This window comes from Pteropus vampyrus, unplaced genomic scaffold (assembly GCF_000151845.1).
Source record: "Pteropus vampyrus isolate Shadow unplaced genomic scaffold, Pvam_2.0 Scaffold1, whole genome shotgun sequence".
In the NCBI taxonomy this organism is placed as follows: domain Eukaryota; kingdom Metazoa; phylum Chordata; class Mammalia; order Chiroptera; family Pteropodidae; genus Pteropus; species Pteropus vampyrus.
The window spans coordinates 23,584,577-23,600,485 of NW_011888782.1; the positions used below are offsets into that span (position 1 = coordinate 23,584,577).

At 45.8% G+C, this 15,909-nt stretch overlaps 1 protein-coding gene across 1 annotated transcript in view; it reads left to right on the forward strand.

Annotated features, from left to right (window-relative positions):
- The window catches only part of ADCY5 (adenylate cyclase 5), a 138,446-nt gene that overhangs the window by 68,472 nt on the left and 54,065 nt on the right, over nt 1–15,909 (forward strand). The window contains exons 3-4 of the mRNA XM_011355235.1: nt 11,155–11,304; nt 14,491–14,612. Of these exons, the coding sequence (XP_011353537.1) occupies nt 11,155–11,304; nt 14,491–14,612 (272 nt within the window). The remainder of the gene's footprint in view (nt 1–11,154; nt 11,305–14,490; nt 14,613–15,909) is intronic.

Sequence of the window (15,909 nt, forward strand, 5' to 3'; positions counted from 1 at the left end):
AAGTTCCATCTCCAGACACTTCTCCATGAAGCCTTCCTACTCCCCCTCTGCCCAGACGCGACTTCCTTTTCTGGATTGAATATTTTTGCCATTTGACTTATTCTGCCTGGTTTTGTAGGCATTTGAATTCTTGCCTTATCTCTTCTGTTAGATAAGAAGTTACTTTAGCTTGCCATGCTCAGAGTAAAAGCGTATATATTTTTTCTTTTTTTAATACAAATTTATCACTTATGTCTTTTAAGAGTAATACATATGATAGAAAAGTTGGACAGTATTCGATTCTCTAAAGAAAAAAGTCAAAACTACTTAAAATTCCACCACCTAGAGACATTTACACAACACACACACACACACACACACACACACACATGCACACACACTTAGATTGGGATCACGCTGAATGTGCAATTCCATATTCTCCACCCCCCCCACACACTTGGCTTTATATTTTGAAAAATTCCTCATGATATTAAATCTTCTTTAAATAAAACATTTTAAAGGCCTCAACATATTCCAGGGGATTGAAGCTCCATAATTTATTCATCTGTTGTCCAGTTGTTCGGCATTTAGCTGTTCTCCATTTTTAATTTTCTGATTGTCCTTGGATATAAAGCTCTACCCAGGCTACTGAGTTTCTGTAGCACAGGAGACTGACTGACCAGGTCCAACAGGATGAGAATTTCCAAGGTTCTTCATACGTATCACTAAGCTGCTTTCCGGAAGGGCTGTACCAGTTCACATTCCCCTGTAGGAGAGTGCCCGTTCTGTTGCATTCTTGCCAACATTAGTACTGTGAAAAAAGCTTTGCTAGTTTAATAGGCAAAATATTGTTTTCGTTTGTATTTCTTTGCTTACTGGTGAGGTTTCGCATTATTTCATATCACATGTTAGTAAGTCATTCCTAGTTTTACTTATTTGAATAGCTTGTTTATCTACATTATCCAGTTTTCTGTTAAATTCTACTTACTTCAAATATTACAAGTATTATCTTCTCTGCCCTGTTTTTTGCAAACTAAGTGTTTATGGAACTATCTTGGGGTTAAGACTACGAAGCCTGTAGAGTTTGTGTCCTCTTAGCTGTTTCTATGCATACGCCTGACTCTGACACTGGGCTTGGAGTCCTGGGGGACACGGGCCAGGTGGCCAGGTTTGGGATTTCCTAGACTACCAGCACAGTGCTGTTTGTTGAGTGAATTAAGAGGATACTCTGTTCAAGTAAGTACTATCATGGGAAAGCTGTTGTTTCTCTTCTGGATGCACACACAAGGTCTTAGGAATAAGTCACCAAAGATGACAAAAATAAAGTGTACGGTGTGGCCATTTCCCTCTAAAGGTACAGCTGTTCAAGGTACAGAATAAACTATCTCACATGTTATTGTCATTATTTGCTTTAAAATTTAAGGGAATCAAAATTACAGTGAGATACCACCTCACTCCCACTAGGACGGCTTTAATAACAAAGACAAAAGCAAGTATTGGGGAGGATATGGAGAATCAGAACCCTCATATTGCCAGTTGGAATATAAAATAGTGCAGCCACTTTGGGAAACAGTTGGTCAGTTCCTCAAAATATTTAACACAGAATTACTACATGACCCAGTGTCTTAGACCTTTCAGGCTGCTGTAACAAAATACCAGGGGCTCAGTGGCTAAAACAATAAACGTTAGTTTCTCACAGTTCTGGAGGCTAGAAAGTCCAAGTTCAAGGCACCAGCAGATTCTGTGTCTGACGATGGCCCACTTTTGATGTTGGCCGTCTTCTTACCGTGTCCTCACATGGTGGAAGGAGATTTAGAGCGTCCTCGGAGATCTTTTTTATAGGAGCACTAATTCACGAGGGCTCTACTTTCCCTCCTAATCACCTCCCCAAGGCCCCATCTCCTAATGCCACCACATTGGGGGTTAGGATTTTAACATATAGATGGGGAGGCAGAAGGGGACAGAAACATTCAGTCCATAACACCTATCAATTTCACTCCTAGGTATATACCCCAAAGACTTGAAAACATACTTCTGTGTAAGAACTTGTACAAGAATGTTCATAGCAACATTATTCACCATAGCCAAAAAGTGTACACAACCCATATATCCATAATTGATTATTGGATAAACAAAATATGGTATAGCCATACTACAGAATATTATTTGGCCATAAAAAGTAATGAAATACCAATATGTGTTACAATAGAGATGAAACTGTTATACTAAGTGAAAATAGCTAGGCACAGAAAGCTACCTATTATATAATCCCATTTATATGAAATGTCTAGAACTTCCACTGAGACTGAAAGTGAATTAGTGGTTGACAGGAGCTGGGGGCGGAGGTGGAAAATAAGCAGTGATTAACAGTTGTGGGGTTTCTTTTGGGGATATTGAAAATGTTCTGGGATTAGATAGTGGTGAAGTTTGCAAAATCTTGAGAATACACTAAAACCTACTGAATTGTGGAAAAGGGTGAGTTTTATGGTATATCAATGAAAAAATATTTAAAGGAAGCAATACTGGAATAAGGCTTGGCCTCACGAGACAGATGATGGGCCTGCTCATCCAGTGGTGAGTTCCTTGGAGAGGGCAGTGGCTGGGAGCAGGTCCCTGATCGGCAGCACTTTATGTGACCAGGATCTATGAAGAAGGCCTGGGGCACCCAGGATGACCGTGACAGAAAGTTGAGTGTTTCTTTATTAAATGGAAAAACAAAAAACAAAAAACAAAAGTAGACCTAAATTAAGTTGGGATAAATAACAGCTTAGTACAGTAGAGTAGGACAAGCTCTGAACTCAGAATGAGGATCTGTGATTTAGTTCTGCCTCTGCCTTCCTGTGTACCCACGGACGGGGCTCCTACCTCGAACCCCAGTTTTCTGATAAACAAAAGTGGGGGGTGAGATCACCCAATTTGCTTGTCTTATAAAGATACAATAAAATGTTACATGTGAAAGTGTTTTGAGACTAAAATTATTGTACCCAGTCATTCCTAGGTACTTGTCTCTCTTCACATTTTAGTCTAGTTTGTCTTTCCCGAAAATGTATTATTATTAATGTATTATATGCCAGTTATCGATTTAATATTTCATGCTCTGATTTTAGTAACAGTAATTATATTAAATAAACATCATATTTTAGAATCATATTGTAGATTGGTGTTTTCCAGAGGCAGTGAGTAGCCTGTATGCTTTGGGTAAGCGATGAGAAGGGAATGTGGCCTATGATGAGAATTTTTTGTAGAGTTCCGATGCCAGCACAGGATTTTAGGCTTTATCTTACTAGTAATAAGGAGTCATGGCAGGCTTTTGAGCAGGAAGTATTATGATGTGAAAAGATATGAGGATCTCTGACAGAGAGGATAGTGCACATAAAGGATTCTCGAGGAGAGATTGACAAGCCCCGAGCAGCTAAATCCTAGCTGGATGGACAGGAGGGGGTGCCATGTGGGCCGGACCCTAGCAGGAACGGAGAGAGTTGAGAGCCTTCAAGTTAGATCTGCCATCTCCATGAAAGGAGCTTCATCTCAGAAGTTCCCAAGTAGAGATAATATGGCTTTGATCGCCAAAAAAGCATACTGCAGTCTATATACTTTGTAAAGGAAAAAATTTTAAAGAGGGATCACTATAATAAAAAAAAAGTTTAAAATTTGTAGTATCTTAAAAAGCCATTTGGCACCTGACTGATCTTGGTACAGTATATAAGGAACCGTGCCAACATGCCTTTGAAGATTCTATAATTTAAGATTCTCCATCCTTGATTTATTTTTTATCATCATGGGTTTCCACCAGGGTCCCTGAGCTTCCCACCACCACTCTTAGAACAAATGAAATCTAGAGCAGGTGGAAGGTTTGTCTGCTCTTTTTATTTGGGGCTTATTTGGTTGCTAGTTTTGTGTCTTCGTAAAAGAAAAAGGACTAGAATGGGAAGAGGCTGTACCTGTTAGGGCTGGGGTCCCGGGTCACACCCACAGGAGAAGACCTCCTCTCCCTTTCTACTATGCAGAGTAGTGGAGAACTGGACCCTCAGACCCCAGCTTGCACTTACTTGAGGTGATTTCAGACTCTGATGTGGAAAGACAGCGCTGTGGTCTGACTGTGCAGCAGCTACGGAGAGTGGAGAATGGTCTGGAAGAGGGAGTAGGGTGCTGGGTCACCCTTAGTATGCTGGGGCTCTGCCAAGGCGAGAGGGTTGCCAGCGCTGGGGGAAGGCCAGGTTTGAAAAGGCTCCCTGGTAGGGTTGCCAGGTAAATACGGTCACCCGGTTAAATTTAAATTTCATGTAAACGACAGATTTTTTTTTTTTTTTTAGTATAAGTATGTCCCAAATATTGCATGTGACATACTTATACTAAAAAAAACCATTATTTATTGTTTACCTGAAATCCCAATTTAATACCCCCATCACTACATCAGTCACCCTGGGAATTCTGATTCTCTACCTCCTGGGCGTCACCACCACTACCAGACACCTACTGTGTGAACATCCCTGCACGGGGCTGGCTGACTTGTCCGGAGCAGAAGCTATGCGAAGTAGCAAATTGCATGAGGGTTTTTTCCAATTCATTTCCTTCTATTCCAAACCTGTTTATTCCTCAGTCCTCTTTGCCTTGCTCCTTTCTCAGGATTGGCGAGTAGCAAGCCTATGTCAGCAGGTGGCCCTGAAAATTCAGAGAGGAAAGGCAGCAACAATTGCCAGAGCCTAAGGCCGGCTGCTGGGGTTTCTTTCAGCCTTTGTGGAGGAGACACTGAGCAAACTGGAGCACTCTAACTTCACGCGTGGCCAGATCAAACCTGCAGCCCGCAGGCAGCCAGAGATCGCGTTTCCGAAGTGCTGGGTTTATAGAAATGCCAGCTGGAGTGGTAAACATTCATAAGCGTCTCCCCTGGGTTTCCGCTCAAAGACTAGAATCCCAAACATTCCCCTCTATTGGGATCTCTCCTGGTGTGGTCCTGGGACCACTTGCACCCAAGCCATCTGCAGGACATGTGGAGGCACACCCAGGGCAGAGGTTTGCTGTGTTGTTGGGTCCCCCGTTACTCCACTCGGTGTGGTGTAGGTATCCCTTCTCTCACACACGTTTCGTGTGTTAGATGTGTCTCGGGTCGGCACAGGGAAAACCAACAAACCTTTAATTAGGCCTTCTTTACCTGCTGTCGTGAATGATACCTGTTATTATTTACTAATTGTCTTTTGTATAAGGACAGGGTTTATGCTTTTACCGTGTCTGCCTCCATGGAGCATATGAAGGGGCTCAAAAACTGATCATTGTTTTTAGTGGAGAAGAGAACCGGTTAGCATTTGGACCCTTGCGCCCGAGGTGTGAGGTTATCTTTAAGCTACAAATGCCCACTAGAAGGCTGTAAGCAGAATTCCATCAGATTTCACTGATGCTTCCACTCTGTTCATAGTATTATTGTCTCATGGGGGCCTTAGCATCTGTTAAGACCTGGTGCACAGATTCCTGCTTTGTGTGTATGTTTGACGTATTAATCTCTTAAATTTTCACTCTCAGGTCAAATTTACTGAAATCACCCTTCCCAAAGGCCTTGCCCAAGAACCCTCTTCTTGCTCACCCCATTTTATGTATAGTAAATGAAAGGAAGGAATCCTGAGGCATACTAAGCTTAGCAAAGCCATTTGGACCCCTATTGGGTTACAGGTCATCCTTTTACCTGGATTTGCACCGTCTGTTGCTATTGGCCTTCTGGCTGCAGTAAGAGTCAGATTACAGCAGGAGAGGCCAGAAGGATTAGCACTGAGATGCTGCAGCGGCCAGTTGATAATTACCTTGGGGGTCGTGTCTCAAAATAGACTCTGGCCCCTCTTTCTGGCCTCAGAGAGAGGAAAAGCTGCCTTTTTTCCATCCAGCTGATTCTTCACGTTCTCTCTCCTAGTCCCTCCTGGATATCTTACTCCTGTTGTTGTTGTTGTTGTTGTTGTTGTTATTATTATTATATAATTTACATACAGTAGAATTCACCCTTTCTGGTGTACAGTTCTGTGGGTTTGACAAAGGCATAAAGATGTGTACCCACCAACCTAATCAAAATAAGGAACAGTTCCATGACCAGGAATGATTTCTTTCTGCTGCCCCTCTTAGTCAACCTCTCCCCCTGTCCCTTGCCCCCGGCAACCACCAATCTGTTTTCAGTCTCCATAGTTTTGCAATTTCCAGAATGCCATGTAAATGGAATCATACAGTATGCAGCCTTCTGAGTGTGGCTTCTGTCACTCAGCATAGAGTATTTGAGACTCAGTTACGATGTTATATGTTATCACTCGATCGTTCCATTTTATAGATGAGTAAAATTTAAACATTCCTGCACAGATTTTTGAGTGAATGTAACCTTTTATTTCATTTGGGCAAATACCTAGGAGTCAAACTGCTGCTCATGTGGTAAGTGTATGTTAAATTTTATGAGAAATTGAGAAACTGTTTTCCAAAGTGACTGAACCATTTTTCAGTCCTATTAGCAAGGTATGAGAATTCCAGCTGCTCTACATTCTTAGCAGTATTGATACTGGCAGTTCTTTTTTCTTTTCTTTTTGAGCTTAAATTTTATTTTATTTTAGCCATTCTAATAGTGTTTACTAGTATCTCATTGTTTTTAAAATTTTGCATTTCTCTAACGGTTAATGAGTTTGAACATCTTCTATGTGCTTATTTGTCACCCTTAATATCTTCTTTAGTGAGTTGTCTATTCATATCTTTTGCTCTTTTAAAAAGTGGGTTCTGGGTACAAATCTTTTCATCAGATATATGACTTACAAGTAATTACTCCCATTTTGTGGCTTGTCTTTTCATCTTCTCAACAGTGTCTTTTGAAGGTAAATGTTTTTTAATTTTGATGAACTCTAATTTATCAATTTATCATTTATTTTCTTTTATGGGCCATGATTTTGCTATTATATATAAAGAATTTTTGCCTAACCCAAAGTTCTATGTTTTCTTCTAGAAGTTTAATAGCTTTAAGTTCTGCATTTAGGCCTATGAACCATTCTGAGGAAATTTTTGTATATGTCGTGAGTTTTGAGTTAATCATATGGATATCCAATTGTTCTGGCACCATTTGTTCAAAAGTTTATCCTTTCTCCAGTTAGTTGCCTTTATATGTTTGTCAAAATTAAAGGTATGATATATGATTTGCAGATAATTCCAATCTGTTTGTTGTCTTTTTCACTTTCTTGCTGGTGCCTTTTGAAGCACAAAAGTTTTCAATTTTGATGAGGTACAATTTATCTACTTCTTTTTTTGTCTTTGTGCTTTTGGTATAATATCTAAGAAGTAATTACTTAATCGGAGGTCATGAAGATTTATTCTTATGTTTTTTTCTAAGTGTTTTATAGCTGTAGCTTTTACATTTAGAGCTACATTAAATCAAATCCACTTCGATTTAATTTTGTATATAGTATAAGGTAGGGGATTCAACTTCATTCTTTTGCATGTAGATATCAAGTTATTCCAGCATCATTTCTTGAAAAGACTATTTTTTCCCCATTGAATTGTCTTGGTACTCTTGTCAAACATCAACTAACCATAAACGTAAGGGTTTATTTCTGGACTCTATTCCATTTCATTTCATTCCATTCCATTCTATTCCATTCCATTCCATTCTATTCCATTGATCTATATTTCTATTCTTATGCTAGTACTGCTGTACCTTAATTACTGTGTCTTTATAATAAGTCTTGAAATTGAGTAGTGTGAGTCTTTCAACTTGGTTCATCTTTTTCAAAATTATTTTGGCTATTCTAGTTGTTTTGCTTTTCCATAGAAATTTTAAACTTATCTTGTCAATTTCTTAAACAAAAAAATACTGCTTAGATTTTGATTTCAGTTATGTTGCATTTATTCATGAATTTGGGGGAGAATTGACATCAGAACAATATTGAGTTTTTCAATACATGAACATGGTATATTTCTCAATTTATTTAGATATTTTTTTATTTCCTTCATCAGCATTTTATAGTTTTCAGTGAACAGGTTTGCACATATTTTGTTATACATAAATATTTCATAGTTTTGGTGACATTTAAATGGTACTTTAAAAAAATTTCACTTCTGATCGTTCATTGCTTATATACAGAAATATAGTTGCTTTTTGTATATTGACCTGTATCTGTGATCTTGTATTCTTGTATTTGTAAACTTGCCCATCAATTATGGTAGCTGTTTTGTAGATTCTTAGGGATTTTCTACATAAGCAGTTATGTTATCTGCACATATAGACAGCTTTATTTCTTCCTTTCCATACTGTATGCCTTTTATTTCTTTCTCTTGTCTTATTGAATGATCTAGGACTTCCAGGACAATATTGAATACTAGTGATAAGAAGGAACAAACTTGCTTTGTTCCTGGTCCTTAAGAAAAAACATTCAGTCTTGCACCATTAAGTATGGTGTTATATAGGTTTTTTCCCTATATATGCCATTGATCAGATTGAGGAATTTCCCTTCCATTCCTAATTTGTTAAGAATTCCTTTTTAGTCTTGCATAGATGTTGAATTTTATCAAATACTTTTCTAGTAACCATTGAAAGAACCACATGATTTTTCTATTTAGTCTGTTGATAAGGTAAATTACATTGATTGATTTTCCAAGTTGAAGCAGCCATCCATTTCTGGGATGAAACACACTTGGCCATGTTACAGTATCATGGTGCATTATCCTGTCTGAGGAAAGCTCCTCATCTCCTTCTCAGTTTCTCCTTTCTCATGCCTGTTTTTATTATCGTCCTCTCTCCTGTCAAAAGATATCTCCTAACTAGAACAGTCTTCAGAATTCTCTGCAGTCTGCACCTTCAGCCTTCACCTCCTGGTCCCCAGCGGCTTCCAGAGGCACGTCCTCAGGGTCTGCTTTCATAGTCACTGTGTTGGTTAATGCTGCAGGCCACCTTCTCCTCCCTGGTCTCGGGGTCTCTTCTTTCTGAGTCAGCTCTGCTTTGCCTGTTCCCCCAGCCTTGTGTGTAAGTCTTTGTTCCCTCATGCTTCGGGCCTCTGTGGGAGCCTCCTGCCCCATCTCCCACTCCCTGCACTACTCTCGCCCGTGATAAACCTTCTTGGGGCTGTGCGCTCATCACACTGTTCTTTGGTTCAGCAGTCCTTTGTGGCTCCCGTTATGTAAGGGTTGTGCCGAGAGCTCTCAGCCTGACATTCAGATGCCTCTTCAGTCTGGCACCAGGGTGCCCTTCCAGCCCCATCTTCTCTCTGTGGACTTCCCCTCAGAATCTGAGAACCCGGGTTATTTATTCAAGGACCCTGCGTACCTAATAAGCTGAGCTTCCTGGATACTCTCTTCAGGGAGGCCCTTCCCCTTGCCTGTCACCAAACGTGCCCCTAACTCAGACGCAGCACAGCACAGCTGGGCCTGCTCAAAGGTCTTCTCTCATCATCCCACACTCCCTCCTCTCCCTTTCGCTTGGTGTGAGTCAATTTCTGCTTCCCGTTGCCAGTTCTCCGTTATGCCAGTTCTCCGTTAGTCTTGACTATTTATCTCCTCAGTTGAATTGTCAGCTTCCGTAGAGCAAGGGTCTTCTTTCCTTGTAATAAATAGCTTGGGTTTTTATCTGCTGTGTGTTTTCATAAAATGGCGATGGTAGGATTCTGGGGTAGTTGGAGTTGGGGAGGGAGTTGTGAGAGCTGTGAGTCCTCAGCAGAGTTGGGGAAGCTGGTTATCTGAGTTTGCCCCTTCCGTGAAGGCATGTCCAGGCGGCATCTGGGAGATGTTATGTTTTTCAGCCAGAAAAAAAGGATTTATGGGGAAAGAGAGTCTCTTTTCGTTCATGAACTGGGGCAGACTCAGTATAGGATGTCTCCAGGGAAAGATGGCACCGCATCCAGCATGGAGCCCACATGGCCTCCAGGCCTAGGCTGGCAGAGGACCCAGCGCGATCAGGACCACCTCAGAGCTGGAGTAGGGAAGCCTTCAGGCAGAACACCGACCTGGGTCAAGGCAGGACGTCTAGGTCCCTGAGACAAAGAGGCCCCTGGAAGAAGAGTGTGGGAGTTGTCTGCTGGGTCACTGCCAGGCAGCTGACATCCCAGAGGAAGGCTTTTGGGATCCAAATGGACAAGGCCAGCGGAGCCATAGAGGAAGGTGCAGGCCCGGCCTGAGCTCCTCTTCTGTAGTTGGGACTATGAATTAAGGTTTTGGAGGGAGCGGTTGAGGCCTAGAAACCTGAGCATCTTTGTGGGCTTCAGTCCTATGTGGCCTAAGGCAAGGGCAGGACCAGGATCAGTTTACCCAGATATTCCAATAGTTGTATTTGTCAAGAGAAATTTTGGCTAAAACAGCACCTTTGTCAGTGTCTGAAATGTGCTATATAAACTCGCTTTTGTGGGTTGCATTGTGTTTTGTTTTCCCTTAGCTTTTCAGTAAATATTCCTTCCTTTCAAAAGAATTCCAACCTTGTCTCTGTGACCTGAGGGGCAGTGGTATTTTTCCACATGCACATCCCAGCCAGCGTGGAGAAGGGCATCAGTGAGGAGCGGGGGTGATGGTAGATGCTCTCCACCTGGTGTAGCGGGGTCATCAGGGGGCCTTGGTGCTGCTGCAGAGAAGGAATGGAAGCCTAGGAAGAGGAGGTGAGACCCGCTGTGGGCACTGATTGCTACTGGCCAGGGACCTTATCCTTCTCTCATTCCCCAGAGGACTTAGCACAGCGCTAGGGTCTCATGGTTAGCCAGCCAGTACTTGTTTTATTGGAGCTGATCCCTGGGGAATAATAAACTAAGTCCTCTGTGTACAAGGGCAGCCCTTTGTCCTATGCTGGACTCTGGCACATTTTCAAAAAATGAAATCCTGCCATTCTCATGGAACCTTCCTTGCAGTGTGCGCCTGCCACTGCCAGCACACGCAGTTGCTCACAGCATCACCAGTACAGCTGATCTTTTCATCTTTGGTATTATGGACACATTCAGTTTGATTATTCAGTGACTCGGTGTCCCAAGGGCCATACCCGTTAATAGACCATCCAAGCTTTGGTCTTTGAAGACATTAGAGGGCCTGACCAGTTACGCTCAGCTACTCCCAGCGGCCCTTGGCATTTGTTTGCTGGCAGCTGGATGTGTGTTTCCTAAGACGGGGGCTGGGGGCTGGGCCCATGCTGTGGGACTGGAAGGGTCAGGGTTGGGGCTCCAGTGACTGGTGTCCTTATCTCTCCCTCTGCAGCTGGTCTCCAATGTCCTCATTTTCTCCTGCACCAACATTGTGGGTGTCTGCACCCACTATCCGGCAGAGGTCTCCCAGAGACAGGCCTTCCAGGAGACCCGGGAGTGTATCCAGGCACGGCTCCACTCACAGCGGGAGAACCAGCAGCAGGTGAGTGTGGCCCTGAGGTCCCTGCACAGCTGGCTGGGAGCAGACACAAGACCTGCCTCCCCTCCAGCTGTGCTCATTACTGCTGCCCAGCCCCACCTCCCTGGGTGGGGGCCCAGCCCTGGGGAATGTTTCCTCTGGAGGGAGCCCAGCATTCCTGGCTCTGTGGGAATGCTCTAGGAGAGACTCTGAAGAGTTCTACCCCTGTACTTGCCTGCTGCCTTCCCAATGTCCCCCTGTGGTTTTGGAAACGAGCCAGAGCAGCCCAGGCCTTGCAGCAGGGAGAGGCCCTCCACCTCTGCCCAGGGGCCGATAAGTTGGATTCTGAGAATGTCAGCATTCCTGCCGGGGACTAGGAGGGAGAAGAGGAGACCTGAGCTGGCAGCCCCTGTGACACCCACACTAGACACTTCCTCTGTGCTGAGTTCTGGGGTTTGGTTGATTCAGAGAAAGGAAGGCAGCCTGTATCACCCTACACCTCACCCTCACAGGACTCTTGGGCTAGGAGGCAGGCTGCTCATGTAGCTGCAGAATGGGGTGGGGGTGGGACGTCTCACAGTGAGCCCTGAGAAGAGCTCAGGGAGGTGTCTCATTGCTTGCACTAAACACAGGGGTCTGCAAACCCCAGGCTGTGGACTGGTACCCGTCTGTGGCCTGTTAGGAACCGGGCTGCACAGCAGGAGGTGAGCTGCAGGCCAGCCAGTGAAGCTTCATCTGTATTTGCAGCCACTCCCCATCTGTATCACTGCCTCAGCTCCACCTCAGATCATCGGGCATTAGATTCTCATAGGAGCACTGGTCCCTGGTGCCAAAAAGGTTGGGCACCGCTATGTTAACAGACCATTGAACTCTACAGAGTAATCAGGGGCTCTAAACGAAGGTCTAGGTGGGAAAGATGTTGACGCCAGAGCCAGGACCCTCCTCCTGGGAAGGCGGTGAGTCTTAAGGAGGGTTAAGAGCAGTATGCATGTACGGTCCTTCTGTCTGAGGGGCTTATGTGCAAAGGCAAGAAAAAAGTACCAGAAGCTTGGGATGCTTCTCATGGTTCACTCTCTCTAGAGCAGAATGCAGATTTCAATTCAGGCGGTACTGGGAGGGGAGCATGGAAGAGTAGGCAGGAGCCAGATCATGGAATCCTCGAGGCCAGGCTGAGTCGTGGGCTGATCCTGCAAGCTTCAGGAGGCACAGAATGTTTTATGCGGGCCAGTGATCCGGTCAGGTGTGTGCTTTAGAAAGATCACTCGCTGACTTGCAGTGGAGGATTAAGCAAAGACAACAAGCATGGAGACAGAGAAACCAGTGTGGAGCCTGCCCTGTCATCCAGGCCAGACCGGAGGGAGGCCTAGACCTGGTAGAGGCTGAGGCTGGGATGTCAGAGGGTATTTCAGAAGGAGAGGAATGGCAGCCAGGCCTGGTTTGCGGGGAGCGTGCCAGGACTAGGCCAGGCACAGGAAGGTGGAGTGAGGGCATTGGCAGTGGAAAATAGGAAGAGTCGGTTCAGTGGATCCAGAATTGTCCACATTTGATGTGGCTGGTGGAACCTAGGGAAGCTATGGAGGTTTTGAGCAGGGAAGTGGTATGCAAAAGGCCATGTACTGGGGAGACCAGGGCTGTACAGGCAGTGAGGAAGGCTGAGGAGAAGCTGTCTGGTCGAATGGCATGGCCAGAATCCAACAGTCAGGTGAGAACTGCGTATGATTGGTGGAGAGGGATGCAGGACAGAAAGGATGAGTCGGGGGGCTGTGTCCAAACCAGCAGGACTCGATCAGTACTGGACAGGGCCTGCGGCTGGACCTTTGCTCAGAGGAAAGGTTCTGAGAAGTAGGAGCAGTTTACATGGCAGGGTCTTGACCTTGGTGATCAGGAGAATGGGAGTGTCATGGTCAAAGGCAAGGACCTTGAGAAGAAGAGCCATTGGGGAATGAAAACCGGGGAAGGTAAGTGGTTTGGGGCATGGGGTCAAGGTGGTGGTGGCCAGACATCAGATAGCCAGCTGGAGACCCTGGAGCCCTGGTGACCCCAGAGGTGCTGGTGGAAACCTCACTCCTAGAGGACAAGAGTGAGCAGAAAGAGGTCAGAGGTGGTGAAGCACTCCATGTGGGGCCAGGAGGAGGGAGAGGAACCAGCAAAGATGCAGGAGGGAGAGGAACCAGCAAAGATGCAAGAGTGAGAGGGTGGCCCAGCCTCCAGTGAAGCCTAGCGAAGGATGGGAGAATGAGGAGGGCCGGAGGCAGCCAGGATGAAAGGCTCCAGGATGAGGGGATTCTGAGAACGAGCCTGGCGTGGGCAGTGGGCCACGTAGGGCATAGGTGCAGGCTGCCCGGTCCAGAGGCAGCTGGACCTCTCAGAGCAGGCAGGCTGGGAGGAGAGTGCAGAGCAGGGGCAAGACCTAGACCCCAACACTGGCTGACGTGACAATGTGTCTCTGGCCCCTTTCCCTGCTTCTCTCTTACCTCCTCTTTGACAGGTTTTAACTTCTCTTAGTTTCTCAAAGTTGGCATGTTTTCCCTTTCTCCTGGGCCATTGTCCCTTATGTGGAAATGGAGCCTCCCTCCTCACCCCATCCTTCTGGTCCCCACGAAGCCTTCTCTGACCTCCCCACTTCTCTGCAGCCTAGGTCAGATATCCCTGCTCAGTGTCCTGTAGTGCCCCACCCCCATGAAGCTGGGAGCTTTGTGAAGAAGCCTTGCTTGTCTAGTTCGTGATTATAACTCCTGGCGCCCAGTGTGATGCCTGGAACATGGCAGGTGCTCAATAAATATTTAATGACTGATCGAATGGATCTCATTTAATGCCGTCAACAACTCCATTCCTGTTGACAAACGAGGAACCTGGGGCTCAGAAGAGTTAAGTAATTTGCCAAGGTTACACCTAGTTTCGGGCGACACATAGGATTCTGACTTAGGTGCTCGATGCTATAGGTTCATCAGCAGTGCTTTTCTTCATGAGCACAAAGAACCCTTGGGGGTGTCCCAGGGAGAGGGGCCCAGGTTGCTCTGGGGGCATGACCTCAGCCTACCCCGCCGGCACACTCACAGTTGTTAGCCCCCCAAGTGTCAGGAGAGCCAGAGAGGTTTTCCAGGGCCCAGAAGGTGTGGGCACAGGTGTGGAGGAGTCAGCCTAGAGAGGACAGGGGACTGCCGGGCAGGTGGAAGGAGCTGTGATGAAAGCATCTGCTTCCCTCCCCAGGAGCGGCTCCTGCTGTCTGTCCTTCCCCGTCATGTTGCCATGGAGATGAAAGCAGACATCAACGCCAAGCAGGAGGATATGATGTTCCATAAGATTTACATCCAGAAACATGACAATGTGAGGTAGGGATGAGACAGGGGGTTACGGGGCGGGGTAGGGCGGGGGGGGGAGGACTGAACCCCAAAGGAGATGACATCCTCATTTCCTCCCCTGCAGCGGGGCACAGCCCAATAGGGTGGTCTGGTGGCTTTGGAATGTGTGTTGTATGGGGTCCGTCTCTAGGTCTGTTATTGGGGGCGAGGAAGAGGTGAGGCTGCGAGGAGAGGATATGAAGGAAGGAGGAGAAAGGAGAAAGCGACAATGCCAGCTGTTGGGGAAACTCGTGACCTAACAAGGGAGACAGAAAGCAGTGACTTGGGAGCTAAATGTTTCCACCATCATCTCCATCTGCATCGCCATCCAGCAGCTTCCATGCCTTCTAAGCCAGCGTGTGCCAGGCACTGTGCCAGCATCACCCACCTCATTGCTAATCCTCTTGACAACCCTGCTAGATGGGGACCCTAATCAGCGTCCCTGGTTTAGAGATTGAGCTCAGAAGGGCTAAGACCCTTGCCCAGAAGTCACTCAGCTAGAAGTGGTAGAGCTGGGGTGCACCCAGGTCAGCCCGCCCCAAGGCCACATGCCTTCCATCTGTGTTTGCTGCTTCCCTAGACAGAGGCCGCTGACAGCAGGGATGTGCAAACAGATGTAGATTAACGGAGTGAAAAATCTGCTTATGACTTCCACGGGGACATGAAGCGATACAGTGGCCTTCATCCAGCATGGCCTGATAATCCTCCCACATGCCCAGAAAAGGAGCTGCTGTGTTTGCCTTCGAGAGAGTTACTTTCTCCCTGGGCGGGTTTCCCTAGGACCCACGTGTCCTCTAAGGGTGGTGTTGAGAGAGCCCTTTGGAGGCTTGGGCTGAATTATCAATAAAGGGATTGAATGGAATAATGTAGATATCTCTCTCTCTCTCTCTCTCTCTCTCTCACACACACACACATGCATACACACACACACGCACACACACACACACACACACACACACACACACGCCCCTATTCCCTGATGGCAGCAGGGGTGGGGAGGGCACTGTTTTCATACAGAGCAGGCAGATTTGCCCAGTTCTCAAGTATACCCTGGAATCTAAGACTGTCATTTCTGCCCGCACGTCCTCTGTTCATCTCTCAAAACAAACTTTAAGCTTTTGGGAGAAAAATATACTGACGTACTTTTGTCTCTAGTTTTGGGGGTAATCCCAGCCCCCTTGAAGCCCACCCACACTCATGTGTCCAGCAGGGACAGGGCAGCCAGCAGAACTTTAGTCTGTCAGGAAGAAGGCTGCCCCTGGTCGGGTCTCCATACCCAGCAGGTGTC